At 34.8% G+C, this 17,998-nt stretch overlaps 1 protein-coding gene across 1 annotated transcript; it reads left to right on the forward strand.

The window, feature by feature from the left end:
* The first annotated feature begins 2,438 nt into the window (after positions 1-2,438).
* On the forward strand, positions 2,439-15,817 carry LOC110734030. The gene is made up of 3 exons (XM_021914087.1): positions 2,439-3,027; positions 3,614-3,964; positions 14,947-15,817. Exons 1-3 carry the CDS (start codon positions 2,830-2,832, stop codon positions 15,478-15,480), a joined length of 1,083 nt encoding a protein of 360 aa, XP_021769779.1. The 5' UTR covers positions 2,439-2,829; the 3' UTR covers positions 15,481-15,817.
* Positions 15,818-17,998: the final 2,181 nt, after the last annotated feature.

Below are 17,998 nucleotides of genomic sequence, written 5' to 3' on the forward strand. Positions count from 1 at the left end.
AGATGATGGGGAAAAGTTCAAGCAACTAACATCACTAAGGTGAGGAGGAAAGAAGAGCACGCAGCACCGGCTATGGTTGAATGGCTTTGATTGGCCTTCAATTGTAATTTTAGGGATAAGAATTGAAGATTTGGGATTAATTTTGTTTTGAAATTAGGGTTTCATAAGGGAGAAATGGGGAAAGAGGGAAAATCGTGAGAAAAAGATGGGAAAGGGAAAAAAAGGGTAACTTAAGGGGTCACGTGATTTGCATATGATTTTAAATGGCCGGAAAAAATTGGTCAACGTCGGAATTCAGTCAAAGGACCCTACTCGCAACCCAATGTTCATATAAGGACCTTTCGTGCCACCTTTTTCATAAAAGGACCTTCCACACAAAGTCGACCTCATAAGGACCTTCCTCGCAAATTATCCAAAAAGAAAACACTAAGGGGGCGTTTGATTAGTGTATTTTTTTAGATTGGAAACGGATTTAGTTAAATCGATACAATTATCGACTTATCGTGTGTTTAGTTTGAAGATATGGTAACAATTACCATTACCTAAGGGTAATGGTTACCCCTTATTTGTTACCATTCCACTCCATTTTCATTACCCTGCTACTGATTTTAGAGTTGTGTTCATCACTAGTTTTGCTGAATTGCTGGTAAGTTTGTCTACTTTTAGAAACATACATACTAGCTAGCGGTACCAATTGAAGTCTTAATGATACTACGGAGTATCCAATATCAGATCATATTAGTACTATACTATTGAAATTTTTGTTTTTTTTAAAAACAGAAATTCTCAATAGTGACCCCTAGGTTTTGTTACACGGAAATAATTATTATCCTAATTAAGAAATTTATCTCACTAATAACCTTATTTCATTAAATACTTAATTTTAATTCATTATAGTTAGCCACCAACCTTACACCCACACCACCATCTCCACCATCTAGCCATCCTATCCCCCTCCTCTTTCATTGTTGGCAACCCCAACTACCCGACCACCTCTAGACCGCCGAACTCAACCTTGACCACCATTTCCACTTGAGGGTCACCATTGAGAATTTCCCTTGTTTAATAGTATAAATAGAGTTTTATGAGCATTGTAATTTTCGTTCATTGATAATAGTGTGATATTTGATAGTATCATTAAGACTCCAGTGGTACTATACATGTTTTCAATGGTACACAAAATATACTCTTGAAATTTAAAATTTCACAGAAAATGACCAAATACCTTGTGTTGTATGATGCTCACGGGTATAATACCCTAGAATCCCTCCAAGCAAATAAACCCTAGCTCCTAAAACTGCTTGGACACATACACGTAAAGTATGAATCAATACATACCATGACAATTTTGTTATGAGATAGTCAAGATAACATTAAGTGAATAAATAGTGTACTAAGATAATTGATGGTATATTACTTTTTGGTGGTATAAGTATGTCATGATATTTTTTTCTAATAGTACCAATAGAGTTATATGTAGATAGGAAATATATTTCAAATTTCAATAATACTAATGTGGTGTTCGATAGTACCATTAAGACTTCAACGGTACTATACATATTTCTAATGGTATACAAAACATATGATTCTCATACAATACGAATATGTAATCAGACCGACTCTCCACAATTTATGCATTAAGAAAAGGCAAGATTGGTTTCAACAACAAGAACTTTTAACAAGATGCAAGTAGCATCGTGAACTTTGACTAGTGGTGGTAACATCACATCACCAACTTATTCATCAGGTGCACAAAATAACATTAATAAAACCTAACACCAGAAATTATGTCGAAGGCACATAATCTTTAATAGTTTATTACCTTTTTGCAAATTATGACATCATGTTTAGTCCCTAAGGTCCAAATTGACCTAAGACCTTAACTGAGACATTTTATAACACACAAATCAATGTTGTTATAACTACTCATTAAAGTTCATGCTTCTTCGTGCATCTTGTTACTCCGTAAAATAAGTTCGTGTTACTAAAGTCAATTTTATTTTATTGAAAAATGCGAAGGGAGTAAAAAAAACATCAATGAAAACAAAGGCAAAATCGATTTCAACACGGACTTTTAACAAGGTCCATGTAGCATCGTGATCTTTGATTAGTAGCATCGTGAACGTTGATTAGTAGCGATAACATCACCAACTTCTTCATCAGGTGCGCAAAATATCATAAATAAAACTTAGCACGAGAGATCGTGTCGAAGACGCATAATCTTTAACAGTTTATAAACTTTGGAAATTGATTTTGACACACCCCTATGCGAGAAGAGCATAGAAAACTGTGCTCTCACGTAGAGGTGTGCCAAAATCAATTGGGGGTGTGCCAAAATCATTTCCCATAAACTTTTTGCAAATTATGATATTATGTTTAGTCCTTAAGCTCCAAATTGACCCAAGACCTTAATTGACACATTTTATAACACACAAATCGATGCTATTATAGCTATTCATCAAAGTTCATGTTGCTACGTGCATATTGTTAAAAGTCCGTGTTACTAAAGTCAATTTTATTTTATTAAAAAACCCGAAGGGAGTAAAAAAAAAAAAAAAAAACCATAAATGAAAACTCAGAAGCAAAGCACACGCGTGGAAAGACAGCGAGGGTGAGAAATAAAAAGGCAAAAGACACTAGAATTTATGCTTTAATCACACCTTCTTTTCCTCTGACCTCTCCCATTCTTCCTCTAATTGTACTGTCCTTCTCTCCTTTAGCACCAACACAAACACTATATACAATCAAGAGTTATATAACCAACACTACCATATAGTAGTAGTATACACTATTTTTATCATATAGTAGCAAAATTAATCAATTTAGAAAATGAATCGTCTGGCCCCATTATCTGAAGAACCATTCAATGAAGAAGATACCAAAAAACTCTCCAAAAAAACCCATGCATGGAAAAATTGGGTTAAAAACCTTTTTTTCAACAAAAAATCTGATCTTAAAATTCTTCTTAGTGTTCTTGCTTGCCCTCTTTTTCCTGTTTCTCTTCAACCAAATCAATCCATTCTTCAGGTATTTCTATTATTTTGGAATTTTTTGGTTTTTACTAATCACGTGTTTATATTATTTTGATTTGTTTTTTTAAAGCATTAATTTTTGTGGGGTTTGTTAATTGAGAAGTTGAGAACATGTATTTTTGTTTTATGACATAATTTGATCAAATTGTCTTGGCAATGTGGTTTTTTTATTCTATGATTATGGCATTTCTGCTGGGTCCATTTTTTGTTGATACTTTAATGAATTTCATAAATTCTATTCTTTAAAACTTATTTTTAAATAATTACACTTTCCTCATTTCAAGATTTTGCTTATTATAACATTTTAATTGCATTTTTATGATAGTTTTAGAAATGGGGTTTGGATATTATGAAATGGCAAGTATAATATGGGTTTATCTATAGATAACAGAGTAATTTGAGTTAAATTTGGAAAATCTGATAAATATAGAAATGGGTTTTGCATAATTTTACTTTAATGACTTTAAGGACATTTTTTGGGATACATTTGAGACAATTTCAGAGCAGTTTTTTTAATAGAATTGTAAAATTTAGATGATTATAAAAATGGGGTTTGAATAAATTTGATATTTGAATGGCAGGTATCATCATCATCCCAGTACATAATAGAGCACTTTAAAGCAGCAACAGGTTGTAAAAAGCTGGAAAAAATGGTGGTGAAAAATATATTTGCAACAGGGAAAGTGAGCATGACAATGCTAGAAGAGCCGAGCTTAAGCGGCTCATCGGCTGTGGTGGTGGCGGCTGGAGCCACTCACAAAGGCTGCTTTGTGATGTGGGAGATGTTGCCTAACAAGTGGTCAATTGAGCTTGTGGTTGGTGCTCATAAAGTGCTTGCTGGTAGTGATGGCAATGTGGCTTGGCGTTACACCCCCTGGCTCGGCTCTCACCCGGCTAAAGGCGGGGTCCGGCCCCTCCGCCGGGCCCTTCAGGTTTAAATCCTCTTCATTGCTATGTTCTTAGTTCAATTGTAGTGCATCCTTGTACATTTTAATGTTACATACTTGCATGTTGCATCTAATTTTATCCATAATGATGAATGACTAGTCATACACTCAAGTCCTAAAACTCCTGATTATATATTTCACACTCTCAATATACTAGTTTGGGATGTTCGGAGTCATGTCATATACTTGTCACTAGATGCTGTTGGGCGCCCAAAGGCGGACCTTCCTATATGTACACCCGGTTGTCAAAAATATTGTACACAAATTTATCTTCATATTTTTGTAATGTGAACAAAGTGCACATCCCTATGTCAAAGAGAAAAGTTTTGATTAATAAAAGGAGTAAAAGAGTGAAAGAAGATGGGTGAAATTGTTGTAGTGTTATCATTGTATTCTTACTTCTATGGCATTGTATTTATAGCCATGAGTTACACTAATAATACAATAATTACTCACATAGAGCCATATGAGTTCACAAGTGTTTGGACCTATATGAGCATTGTGTAATCAAATCAATAATTGGCATTCACTTATTAGACTTATCTTCTAACACTCCCCCTTGAATGCCACTAAAGATCTTGTTAGGCAAAACTTTATGGGACAAGACCCATAGCCAAAAGAGTACACCAATATTATTGTATTATATGCTTTGGTATACTGCCTCGTTAAAAACCTTGTCAGGAAAAACCCGGTGGGATAAAAACCTGATCGAAGGGAAAAAGAGTGCAGTACATATAATACTCCCCCTGATCTCAGCATAGTTCACGAAGATGTCGCATTCCGATTTTGTGAACTAACTGTTCAAATTTCTTCGAAGGAAGTGATTTGGTGAAAAGGTCGGCAAGATTTTCACAAGACTGAATTTGCTGGATATTTATTTCCTCGTCCTTTTGCAGATCATGTGTGAAGAACAGTTTTGGGGCAATATGTTTCGTTTTATCTCCTTTAATATATCCTTCAGTTACTTGAGCGATACATGCTGTATTGTCTTCAAAGATGATGGTTGGGTCTTCTGTTATTGCGTTCATTCCACACTCCTTTTGGATATTACTGATCATCGACCTCAGCCACACACATTCCCGTCCTGCTTCATAGAGGGCTATCAACTCTGCATGATTTGATGATGTCGCGGTCAATGTCTGCTTTGTTGATTTCCATGATATTGCAGTGCCGCCATAAGTGAATACATATCCATTTTGTGACTTGGCATTTTGAGGATCTGATAAGTATCCAGCGTCTGCATACCCAATGAGAGCAGCATCTTGTTTTGGTTGGTAATATAAACCAAGGTCTTGTGTCCCTCGTAGGTACCGGAGTAAGTGTCGAACTCCCTTCCAATGCCTATATGTTGGTGCATTGCTGTGCCTGGCTAACAAATTCACAGAGAAAGCTATGTCGGGTCTAGTATTGTTAGCTAAGTACATTAAGGCTCCAATTGCACTTAAGTATGGTACTTCTGGACCCAGAATCTCTTCATTTTCTTCTCGGGGTCTGAATGGATCATTTTTCATATTCAAAGAACGAACAACCATTGGGAAGTTGGTTGGGGTTGCTTTGTCCATGAAGAAACGTTTCAAAACTCTTTCTGTATAATTTGATTGATGGACAAAAATGCCATGACTCAAGTGCTCAATTTGTAGTCCAAGGCAAAATTTAGTTTTCCCAAGGTCTTTCATCTCAAATTCTTTCATCAAGTATTTTGCAGTTTTCTCGAGTTCATTTGGGGTTCCGATGATATTTAAATCATCAACATAAACTGCAATGATAGCGAATCCTGATTGTGATCGCTTTATGAAAACACAGGGACTAACTTGGTTGTTTTTGAATCCTTCTCTCATAAGGTATTCACTCAGACGGTTGTACCACATCCTTCCAGATTGTTTCAATCCATAAAGTGACCTTTTTAGTTTTATGGAAAGCAGTTGTCTAGGCTTGTGGTTTTCTGGTAGTTTTAGTCCTTCGGGGACTTTCATGTAAATGTCCGTATCGAGTGACCCATACAAATACGCAGTCACTACATCCATTAATCGCATTTGCAGTCCTTTTGTGACTGTCAAACTTACCAGAAATCTTAATGTAGTTGCATCAACCACTGGAGAATATGTTTCTTCATAATCAATCCCTGGAATTTGAGAAAATCCTTGGGCTACAAGTCTTGCCTTGTATCTAACTATTTCATTTTTCTCATTACGTTTTCTTACAAATACCCATTTGTATCCAACGGGTTTTACACCTGCCGGTGTAAGGGTTATTTTCCCAAAAACTTCTCGTTTTTCAAGTGACTTTAACTCAGCCAGCATTGCCTCCTTCCACTTTGGCCAATCACTCCTACGTCGACATTCTTCTACAGTTCTTGGTTCAACATCATTTTCATCAGACACGATGTCGATTGCGATGGAATTTGCAAATGTTTCATTAACGATAACATCTTTCCTATTCCACTGAGTCTTTGTAGAGACGTAATTCATTGAAATTTCATTGTTATCGATGTTTTGAACATCTTGTTCATTCCCCGTAGGGTTGTCTTCTTGTTCGTCCCCTTTTGGATTATCATCATTTTCTTTACTTTCATCCACATTTGGTCTTTCTTGACCTTCTGACGGGGGAACATTATTAGTCTCATTTTCTATTCCATCCAATCTTTTTAGTTTCCTTGGCTTAGAATCTTTTGAACCAAGTGGTCTTCCACGCTTTCTGCGTGCCTGAGATTCATTTTCTATGGCCTTATTACCAGTTGGGATTTCAATACGTGCAGGGGCATTTTCTGCTGGTATATGTGATTTTGTCACCTTCTTTGTGTCTACAAATGCATCGGGCAATTGATTTGCAACACTTTGTAAATGAACAATTTTCTTAACTTCTTGTTCACACATATTTGTTCGTGGGTCTAACATCAACAGTTGTGTTGCATTCCAAATGAGTTCAATTTCTTTCTTATGTGGGTCCACTTTCTCTCCCCCTAAGGCTGGGAATACTGTTTCATTAAAGTGACAGTCCACAAATCTAGCCGTAAATAAGTCACCAGTCAATGGTTCAAGGTATTTAATTATAGAGGGGGATTCAAACCCGACATAAATTCCCAGCCTTCTTTGTGGACCCATTTTTGTTCGTTGGGGTGGAGCAATGGGAACATATACAGCACAACCAAAGATTTTTAGATGTGAGATACTTGGTTCTCGACCACAAACAAGTTGTAGTGGTGAGAATTTATGATAAGCTGTAGGTCTCAATCTAATTAGCGCTGCTGCATGTATTATAGCATGTCCCCAAGCAGATGATGGCAATCTTGACCTCATTAATAATGGTCTTGCAATCAATTGTAATCTCTTAATTAGTGATTCAGCTAGGCCATTTTGTGTATGAACATGAGCTACTGGGTGTTCAACATCAATTCCAATCGACATACAATAATCATTAAATGTTTGGGATGTAAATTCCCCAGCATTGTCAAGTCTTATTTTCTTTATTGTATGATCTGGGAATTGTGCTCTTAATTTGATGATTTGGGCAAGTAATTTTGCTAAGGCAACATTTCTACTTGAAAGTAGACTAACATGTGACCATCGTGTAGAGGCATCAATTAAAACCATGAAATATCGAAATGGTCCACATGCTGGATTAATTGGCCCACATATATCTCCCTGAATTCTTTCCAAGAATTTTGGAGATTCAGTAGCAATTTTGTTCATAGATGGCCTTATTATTAATTTGCCAAGTGAACATGCAGAGCATGTTAATTCATCTGATCGGGGAATTTTGACATTTCTTATTGAATGTCCAACTGAATGTGCTATTATTCTTTGCATCATCCCAGTTGCTGGATGTCCCAAACGATCATGCCATAAAATAATCAAATGTTTGTCATCTAACTTCTGGTTAGATATCATATTGATTTCCACGGGTCGTATGTTTATACGGTATAACCCCGAAGAGTATGCTGGCAATTTCTCATATATATGTTTCTTGCCATGTTTTTCTGCCGTGAGGCATATATACTCTTTTTGATCTGTCGTCATTGTTTCTAGATGATAGCCATTTTGGCGTACATCTTTAAAGCTTATGAGATTTCTTCGAGATTTACTCGAATATAAAGCATTATTGATTATTAATTTTGTTCCATTTGGAAGCATTATACAAGCCTTTCCAGATCCTTCAATTAATTTAGCTGACCCGGAAATGGTGTTTACATTTGCTTGAAACAACTTTAGTTGTGAAAAATATTTTCTATCTTTTAAGATAGTATGTGTTGTTCCACTGTCCAAAAGGCATTGATATTCGGAACTAACTTCAGGTAGATCCATATCTTCATAAAATAAATTTAAGATTAGTTTAGAATAATATCATACAAACGTTTATTGATGATAAAGATTTAAAGTACATGACTAGAAATTTAAAAATACAGGGAACTAAGAAAATACATTAAAACATAGCATATGTTACATTAGTAGATGGGGAACCTAAGCATTGTTGTTTTCTCCAAGAATGAAATCATTCCCAGTTTCAGCATTGTCCATGAAGAAATCGGACACATCAAGGGTAGGACATGGAGCATTTTCTTCATTAACATAATTTGCTTCTGCATTTTTCTCTTTGCCTTTTACAGAAGCCTGGTAAAGGTCTACCAAATGTTTGGCCGTACGACAGGTACGTCCCCAATGTCCTGTCATGCCACATCTGTAACATGTGTCTTTTCCTTTTGAAAGAGTTTGTTTGTGGCTTCCAGATGACTGTCCTTTCTGTTTTTCAAAATTTTTGAAATTACTGTTTCTTTGAAAATTGTTTCTACCACGTCCTCGGCCTCGTCCGCGATAATTTCCACGGCCTTTTCCACGGCCATTGTAATTTCCACGTCCACCTCTTCTTGTAGCATTTGACTCGGGTGGATAGGAATTTGTTGCATTTGCCTCATGATGAGTGGCCAAAGACCCAGTTGGTCTCAGGTTATGATTTTTCAACAAAAGTTCACTATTTTGTTCCGCAACAAGCAATACACTCATTAATTCATTGAACTTTTTAAAACCTCTTTCACGATATTGTTCTTGCAACAGTATGTTACTTGCATGAAAGGTAGTGAGTGTTTTTTCAATCATCTGTTCATCCGAAACTGGATGATCACAATATCTCAATATAGACACTATCTCATGTATGGTTGAATTATAATCAATTACAGATTTGAAATCCTGGAACCGTAAATTTGTCCAGTCAAATAATGCCTTAGGAAGGAGCACCCTTTTGTGGTGTCCAAATCTTTCATTAAGGCAATCCCATAATTCTTTGGGATCTTCAACCATCATGTACTCAGTTTTAAGGCCTTCATGTAAATGATGCCTTAACAACACTAAGGCTTTTGCCTTATCTTGTTCAGTAACAGGTTTTGCAACAGTCATTGCAGAAGTGGTAGTATCAGTTGTTTGACCAGAGGGACTTTTATTTTCTTTAACAGTGTGCTCCAAGCCTTGAGCTTTCAAATTCATCATTGCGTCCACTTTCCATTCCAGAAATTTCTTTCCAGATAAATCTAAGATGCTGAACTGTCTTTTCATAAGGTCTCCCATTTTAGCTACAACAAATTTCGTGATAATTAGTTTATAATAACAAATTATATGTACAACTCACATGTTTAGTTCTTCCATATTTATAATTAAGTTAATAAGACACGTGATAATTAAATTTGATAATAATAAACCATAAATAATATAGTCTTTTCTCCCCCTTGGTTTATTATTGTGAGTAATTATATGATTAGACAAAAATTAATCATGTTAGTTGCAAAAAAAACAGCAAAACGACAACAATGACAGTAGTAACAATAATTATAATGATAACGGTAATATTATACAATGATGATTAATAACAACAAACATACATAATAAAACAAAAACAAGCTTTTAATATACTAAAACGACAAAATAAGTGAGTTTTACTTATACATAATGACAAAAATTAATATTGCTACTAATAAAATTACAAGCGCCGTAATTAGAAGGAAATATTGTTTTATCTTCATTAAATCTTCCTCAAAAGTGAAGTTGTGGGTGTTTTGGGTGTTTTGGTTGCCGTCGTCGGGGAACATATCGGAGAAGAAGGGGGTGAATTTTTTTTTTTTTTTTTTTTAGGTGATTTTTGGATAAAAAGTGGGAAAGGATAAGGGATTTGTGGTGAAATTGGGGGAAAAATCCGTCTTTTATAGAGGTAGGTTTATCCGTTACTGTTCTGTACAACTGTAAAAATATCATATAATAGTCTAACGTACTGGCATAAAATTATGGTCCATATATATATATTTATAATTGTAAAAGGTTATCACACTGGGAATGCAAGCCATAGTGGTCCGAGAGCCCTAATATCTATAAAAGATCATGGGTTCGAAAACGGAAAGAAACACAAAAAGTATGTAAAAGTAAGAAAAATAATAAGTGTAAAAGGCTGCATCTTTTTGTTAATCTAGTTAATAATAATATGCATGCAAAGCTACTACTTAGCAATTATAATAACTAAGATAAAAATTTACGTAAAATGAGTATGTAATATCAACATGGATCAAACAAAGAAACATCAACATGAATAAACAAAAGATGATAGTAGTAAATTCACAAGTAAGAGAACTTTCACCGTTGTTTTTGAGGTATATATAGTAAATGTTTGAGTTTCTGTTATAGAGGATCCCAAATATGGGCAACTATAGAGCATACTCCTCGAAACATTTAGAAGTAGATAGTATTATTTGTTATAAATTTTTAGAAGTAGGTATAAATATACCTGACTGAAAACTGGTGCTGATAACGTGTTAAAGAATTTACCGATAGAAAAGTTTTGATTAATAAAAGGAGTAAAAGAGTGAAAGAAGATGGGTGAAATTGTTGTAGTGTTATCATTGTATTCTTACTTCTATGGCATTGTATTTATAGCCATGAGTTACACTAATAATACAATAATTACTCACATAGAGCCATATGAGTTCACAAGTGTTTGGACCTATATGAGCATTGTGTAATCAAATCAATAATTGGCATTCACTTATTAGACTTATCTTCTAACAATCTCACCTTTGTCATCTATGACTTTCAATTTTACTCATAATTGTTATGCTTATGGTGAATTTCAATGTTTATATTTTTTATTATATTACTATGGTCTATGCGGTCTATGTTTATTAAAAAGATCTTCTTTTCCAAGAAAGTATTGGTCATATCAACTTATCCTGTAGTTAATGAGAGTTTTCCATGTTTCCAAGGAAATACTATTTGTATCACTTGTTGACTTTGTGGCATTTTCTATAACCAAAATTCAATTACAAATTATTTTTGGATTGGGAGGAATATTATATTGATCAATTTATTTTCATATTAGCTCTACATTAGAATGTCATTCTTTCTTCATTTATTTTAATATACAAAATATTTCATGTGACTACTTTCTTTGGGAAGGAGGATTTTCGTAATACGATACTCGTTTTAGATTATCATGACGTCGTGAATTCACATGTGGCCATCATCCCCTTAGGTAAAAGGTTGTACTAGATTAAGAATTCAGCATTTTGTTAACGAATCATTATGAGTTGTAATCTTTGCTAATATGGATTGGCAAAGTAATTAGATCCAATAGATGTTTATGCATATGATTGCATTAAGGAAACTAGGGTGTGGCCTTTATCATGGGGTAACACACTTTCACCATATGGGTTCTCAATATCATTTATCACGCCTAGGTAGTAATGGCATGTGCTTGACACTTTAGGTTTTTTGCCTTTTGGAATTAAAATCAATTTATATTAATTTATGTTTCTTTTTTTTTTATTTTCTATTTAATTAGTTTTATGTTTTTTGGTGAGGGGTAAGGAGGAATCTACAAAGGATTTGAACATTACACCAATTCTGTTACCAAACTGCACTTCTGCATTGCTTATACTCCAAAAAGGGTCCCACTAGAGTCATATGTCAAAAGATGGTATCAATCCAAATTTGAAGAGTTTCTTAGAAATTGCTGTTATAACAAGCTAAAATTACCTAATTCCTAATCTTTGATGGTATTCTTTGTGATAGTTGTAGAAGAAGAAATGTTGTACTTCCAAATACTGAAAATGAGTGTTTTTTAGTGCTTCTTGTTGATTAAATAATGACCAAGAAAAGGACCTCCTGAAATTAAGTAAATGTAGTGATCAAGAATATTTGAATGTTGCTAATACTTACACATCTATTAACAGAATTGTCCTTAAAATACAACTAGTATCAGTTAAGTGGAGCCATATGCGCATAAAGCGTTTGTATGTACTCAATCCATCCTTTTGAGATTGCCCTATAGAATTTAGTTCATCTTAAGTTGGTTCATTTGAAATCATGTTGGATTTATTGTTTCTTTATGGTTGCGTATAAGTTGTAAAGGGAGAATATATTCCACTTTACGAATGAAGTTAACTCATTGGATTATTGGAATATCCATTTTTATAATATCGGGCAATCTTAATGCAATAGGAGTACCAATTAGTAGATCTGGCCTTACTTAGACGTTATTATGTTTGCCTAATTATTAATTCCTTTTTCGTAACATATCTTCCCTACCTAACAAACTATACTACATGCTAGCTAAATTGATCTTGTTAAGCAGTAGCTACCACACTATTTTTGGTCATTGATATAAGTCTACTCTTTTAATTTTCTTCTCATTCACACTATTAATTGTGACTAGGAATGGCAACGGATCGGATTCGGGTCGGATGTGGCTAAATCCGAATCCGATCCGTTTAGTAAACGGACCCTGAATCCGAGTCCGAATCCGAAAAATCCGAGTCCGAATCCGATCCGACTCGTAATTTTCGGATCCGAATCCAGTCCGTTTATTCGGACCTCCGAAATGATCCGAATATTTTTTATTTTTTATTTTTTGTAATGTCATATACCTATAATTGCTTGCATTGTCATACTAATTAAAGTATAAACATAACATATTTAAATTATAAATTAAGTTACATAACAAAAGTTTGCTACAAAACAAGCAAATAATTGTCCCAAGTTATAGAGCATATGCTTATACTCTTGGATTCGGACTCGGATCGGACTCCATCGGACTTTGCGTAGGGTCCAAGTCCGATCCACCTCCTATTCGGATTCGGATCTATTTTATCGGATTCGGATTCGGACTAATTTTAAACGGATTCGAATCGGATTTTTTCCTTCGGATCGGATCAGATTCGAATTGAACTCGGTTTAAATTGCCATCCCTAATTGTGACCAAGTAGGCAATGTACTGTAGTTCAATAAATCCCTTTGATTGATGAAACAACATTTGAAATGCCAGTGATGGGAAAGTCAATGTTGGTAGTTCAATCTTTTTTAATTGGTGTTAATGCTTTCTATATTACCTGGTCCTTCAAACATTAGGTACCAAAACTAGAAACAGACCTTGATGGGCATTTTTAACACCCAATAGATTCCCCCCTATTATGCCATTCTTTTTATTATTTCAACTACCATAGTTACATTCTTTTTTTTTTTTTTTTGTCTACCATCATGAATATGTAACTAATTTTTTGTAAGTTTTATAGGAAAAATAGTACACCCTACGTCCCAAAATAAATCTCGGCATTATTTTGGGGTTTCTCTAATAGTGTCCATGTTTCCCTCAATTTTTTTCTGTTCATTATTAATTTTGCTTAATTGTCGTTTCAAAGTGTGAAGCTTATTTTAGGACCGAGGGCAATTCTGAAAAACTTCGTTCTAGAAATCTTTTATACTCAAATGAATTATTAATTAGAAAAGGAGTCATATAATAAATGTCAAACATGGTACCAAGATTTCACATTTCCTTGTCATTTATTCTCTCTTTTTTGAATTTTAGCTAGATGACTTCAGAATTATTAAGGAAGTGGTATATGCTTTCTTTTTCATGCTTAGTTGTATGTGAGATTTTTCTGATAACATGTTTTTTCTCAACTTGTTTGAGCTCACCCCAATTATTATATAAAATGAGAAAAAAAAAAATTAATATGAAAAATTAAAAAAAGCACTCATTCTAGTGGGTCCCATCAAGTACCCCAAGGACAAAACACACAAGGCATCATGATGGGCCTAAGTCTAAAAAAGCTAGACATTTCTTTTTGCAAAGGTATCTTTTTTCAGGCCTCTTAATTGGTTGTAATTTGAGAAAATTACACATTTTTTTAATTAATTATTTAGTGAGTGATGGTATCTTACAGAAGATATATGTCAGTTTCACTAGTGTTCGAATCCAAATGGAAAACTCTTCTCAGTTTTTATCCAAGATCTTAGCTGTTTCTCATCACCAAAACATTCCCATTACAGAAATTGATGTCAGAAATCAAGTTGTAACATGGGATTAAAGAGTAGTATGATTTGTCTTTGAGTATCTTTGTGATCGTGTTATTTTATCCTAATACAGTCTTTTAAGTCGTTGCTTTCGATACTAATCGTTAAAAAATTACAATTAGTACTCTTGTTTGACATTTTTGATCTCTTAATGCTTGACTGTTTTTGGGGACCCTCTTGAGAGTTTAAAAGGGTGATTAGCTATGGTCCCCACACATAAGCATATAGAGTTAGTTATTGGAATTCTTGTTCTTGATTTTCTCTGATGGAACTTGGATCTTGCCTGGGAAGAACTGTAGTTGGACTCTTACTAATATGCATCGAGATCCAGATTCAATTATTTCAAAGGATTCTGAAAAACTTTATCTTAGGAAAATATGCTTTGAATTTGTGTATTCTAATGTTACTCGAACTTGGGTGTTGGACAGTTGGTATTATATGCTGGTGTGGTATGTGTCTAGTGTCTGTAGTTTCCGTACATGTTAGAGAATCGATAATTTGACTATAGTGCTGGAGGTAATATGCTGAATATGGGTAAATTAGTTAATTATAAAGACTCAAAACACAATTCATATAATAAGTTCAATCAATTTCTTCGATGCCACTTAATGTGATGTATTTTAATGTAGTGTCCGTTCATTACAGGGTTTAGATCCAATGGCAATATCTGAAGCATTTTCTGTGGCTCAGTACATGGGAGAGAAGGAGATTATGGGCGTTGATTGTTTTGTCCTGAAATTGTCTGCTGAGCAAAATGATCTTGCTGATCGGAGTGACAACACAGCCGAGACCATCAAGCATGTAACATTTGGCTACTTTAGCCAAAAGAGTGGATTGCTAGTGTACTTAGAAGACTCCTACTTAACAAGAATACAGTCCCCAGGTGCATGTCCTCGCTATTGGGAGACTACAATGGGTTCAAAGATTGAGGACTATCGGACAGTGGAAGGTGTGATGATCGCACACTCCGGTCAAACTCATGCAATCATCACTAGGTTCGGGGATAATCTCAAGTCAGGTCCTACTATACTACGAATGGAAGAGGCTTGGATGATCGATGACTTTGCTTTTAACGTGCAAGGACTATCTATGGACTGCTTTATCCTCCCACAAGAAGTGAAGAGCAGCTGTCTCGAAGAGAAGCTCAAACAAGGTCCATTGTTCCCACTTGATCGATGATCGTCGATTATTTCAGTTCGGCCGCACTAACAAACTTCATCAAGGAAGATTTACATCATAACAATGCTTGGAATAGGATTGATTACTGATATTTTTTTAAAAAATGTTTTAGCATATGAAATTTTCGCCTTTGTTTTTTTTGGGGGGATTTTGTATATAATTGCCTATATATGAATCACCAGTAAATAAACTACTTATGTAACAAGAATTGAGTATATGGGTAATGGTGACCCATATTAGCCATTCACTTTTGTAAGAACTTGAGAAGCAAATAATAGTTGCTTCCTTGTCTACTCGTTTTATGAAATTTGGAAATGCATTTTATCTACTTGTATCATCTCACGTTTCTTCCTCTTGAACATGTCCCTACAAACATACAAAGTACTTGTATAATGTTATACGGAGTACGTACTTACTGAGTAATCGCTTTGTTACATTTATTGAGTGGATAGATAGATTTATTTTTTTCACAAAGTCTGTTTGATCATATGTGGTTGAAGAGGTTTGAACACTCAACCTCTAAGAAGAAAAGTCATTGATTAACCGTCTAATCAATTGTTACTTATGTTATAAACTTGCACATAAATTTATGTTATACCACAAAAGTATTGAAAACACTTCAAACTATTAAATGTCTCTCACAAAATTAGTAGTTGCATTACTAATAAAAGGTAGCAATCCGGGGCAATGCTTACTTTAATACGAGTTGTATTAAGTGGTTAAATAGAGTAGTTTTGAGTGGATAGATAGAGTTTATTTTTTTAAAAAAAATATTTTTTATGCTTTGAATTTCATAGTCTCCAATGCTCATCTTTAATCTGCATACATTCAATAGGATTTGAGTAAAATTTTTTAAAATGATATTCAGTAATTAACCATGCGCCTGCCTAAGTGCTAAGTAGTTGATTAGTAGATATACTTCCTCCGTTTTTTTAGTTGACACCGTTTGACTTTTACACTATTCACATAACACGCTTTGACTCGCTTTTGTGGTTTATAGATACGATAAAACATATTCATGTGGGATTTTGTTTGAATCGTTTCATTGTATATTTTATTAATATCCACTTTTTATAATTTTATAATGTTGATAATTAGAGATATTTATCGTTAAAAACAATGCGTTGATAAGCGTGATAAAAAAAGGAAAAATTGAGTTTATAAATCCCAACTTTGGGCGATTTACTATGAAAAATCCCAACTATGCATTATCTCTCAAAAATCCTAACTTTGATACCCATTTGCTTTTAAAGATCCCAACAGGTCACCAAACCTCTTATTTTAGGTTACAATCTACGTGTCAACACGTGATTGGTAAAAAAATAATTAAAAAAAACTAAAAAAACCAAAAAAAAAATTAAAACAGCAGCCCCCCCCCCACATCCAGGAAAACACCCTACCCGCACCCCACCCGCCAAATTATCGCCCCCCACCCCCGATAACCCCCTCCCCGTCGCCGGAATCCGACGACCAACCCTCTCCCACCCCTTTCCCTCCTCTCACCCTCGTGAAACCCACCCACTTGTAGGGAATTATAGGTACTACGCAGCGGAAAAATATGAATCATATTCATACAGTACCTAATCCCAAGATCTAATACATAACACATAAAGAACATATAATCGTACCTTTGAAGCGTGATTCCACGTGCGATCGAGCAAGAACAATGGGAGATAAAGAACCCCAAGCGTGATTCCTCTACTTAGTCCACAAGCATGGATTAAACCTCCACTAATGCTAGTTAGTTGTGACTGAACACTTCAATCAACCTTCAACGGAGATTTGAGCCACGAACACACCACAACACCACCCACGTGCCACCACACGCACTACCAGGGGAGGAGGGCCGTACGGATAGGGAGGAGAGAGAGAGAGGGCCGAGCAGAGAGAGAGAGAGTTAGGGTTTTTAGGAAAACTGGTTGCTTGTGTGACAATTCACTGTATGTCAATTGTTGTTACATGCAACCCTAGGCATGGTTTATATTTATAGATCATATCTAGAAATAAAACCATGTCAAGTCCAAAACCCATTAAACTCTTCTAATTATCCAAGCCCAATTATTAATGTGGTATGTCATAAACTCATGAGGCCCAATAATGGGCCTCTAACTTGTTTAACCCAATGCTCTTATGTGTGACCTTGTAGGATCCATTCTATAAGGCTTTGGGCTATTAAGCTAGCCCAAAGATCAATTGTCATATCTAGCACCAAACATTGACGACCCTATAGAATGAACTTATTATCTCCATAATAGTGATCCTTGATATATCTAGTAATTGCACTTATCGAAGACATAACTTCTTCAATCTCCCACTTGTCTAAGACAAGTGCGCAATATTCAAATTCCTTAAGTCAATGTGTGTCGATTTGATAATAAGATTGCATCTCATGTCGTGATCATATTAGTCTACAAATCTTTTCTTGAAATACTGAGTGAGATTCACAGAACAAATGATTACTATGTAATGCATTTGAGCACGACCATGCATTTATGTCAAAGTTTGAAGATCCAATAAT

This window comes from Chenopodium quinoa, unplaced genomic scaffold (genome assembly GCF_001683475.1).
Source record: "Chenopodium quinoa cultivar QQ74 unplaced genomic scaffold, ASM168347v1, whole genome shotgun sequence".
In the NCBI taxonomy this organism is placed as follows: domain Eukaryota; kingdom Viridiplantae; phylum Streptophyta; class Magnoliopsida; order Caryophyllales; family Amaranthaceae; genus Chenopodium; species Chenopodium quinoa.

Coding starts and splice junctions, on each gene's coding strand:
- LOC110734030 (XM_021914087.1), top strand. CDS start 2,830: ATGAATCGTCTGGCCCCATTATCTGAAGAACCATTCAATGAAGAAGAT. Junction 3,028..3,613: donor CAAATCAATCCATTCTTCAG/GTATTTCTATTA, acceptor TTTGAATGGCAG/GTATCATCATCATCCCAGTA. Junction 3,965..14,946: donor CCCTCCGCCGGGCCCTTCAG/GTTTAAATCCTC, acceptor CGTTCATTACAG/GGTTTAGATCCAATGGCAAT.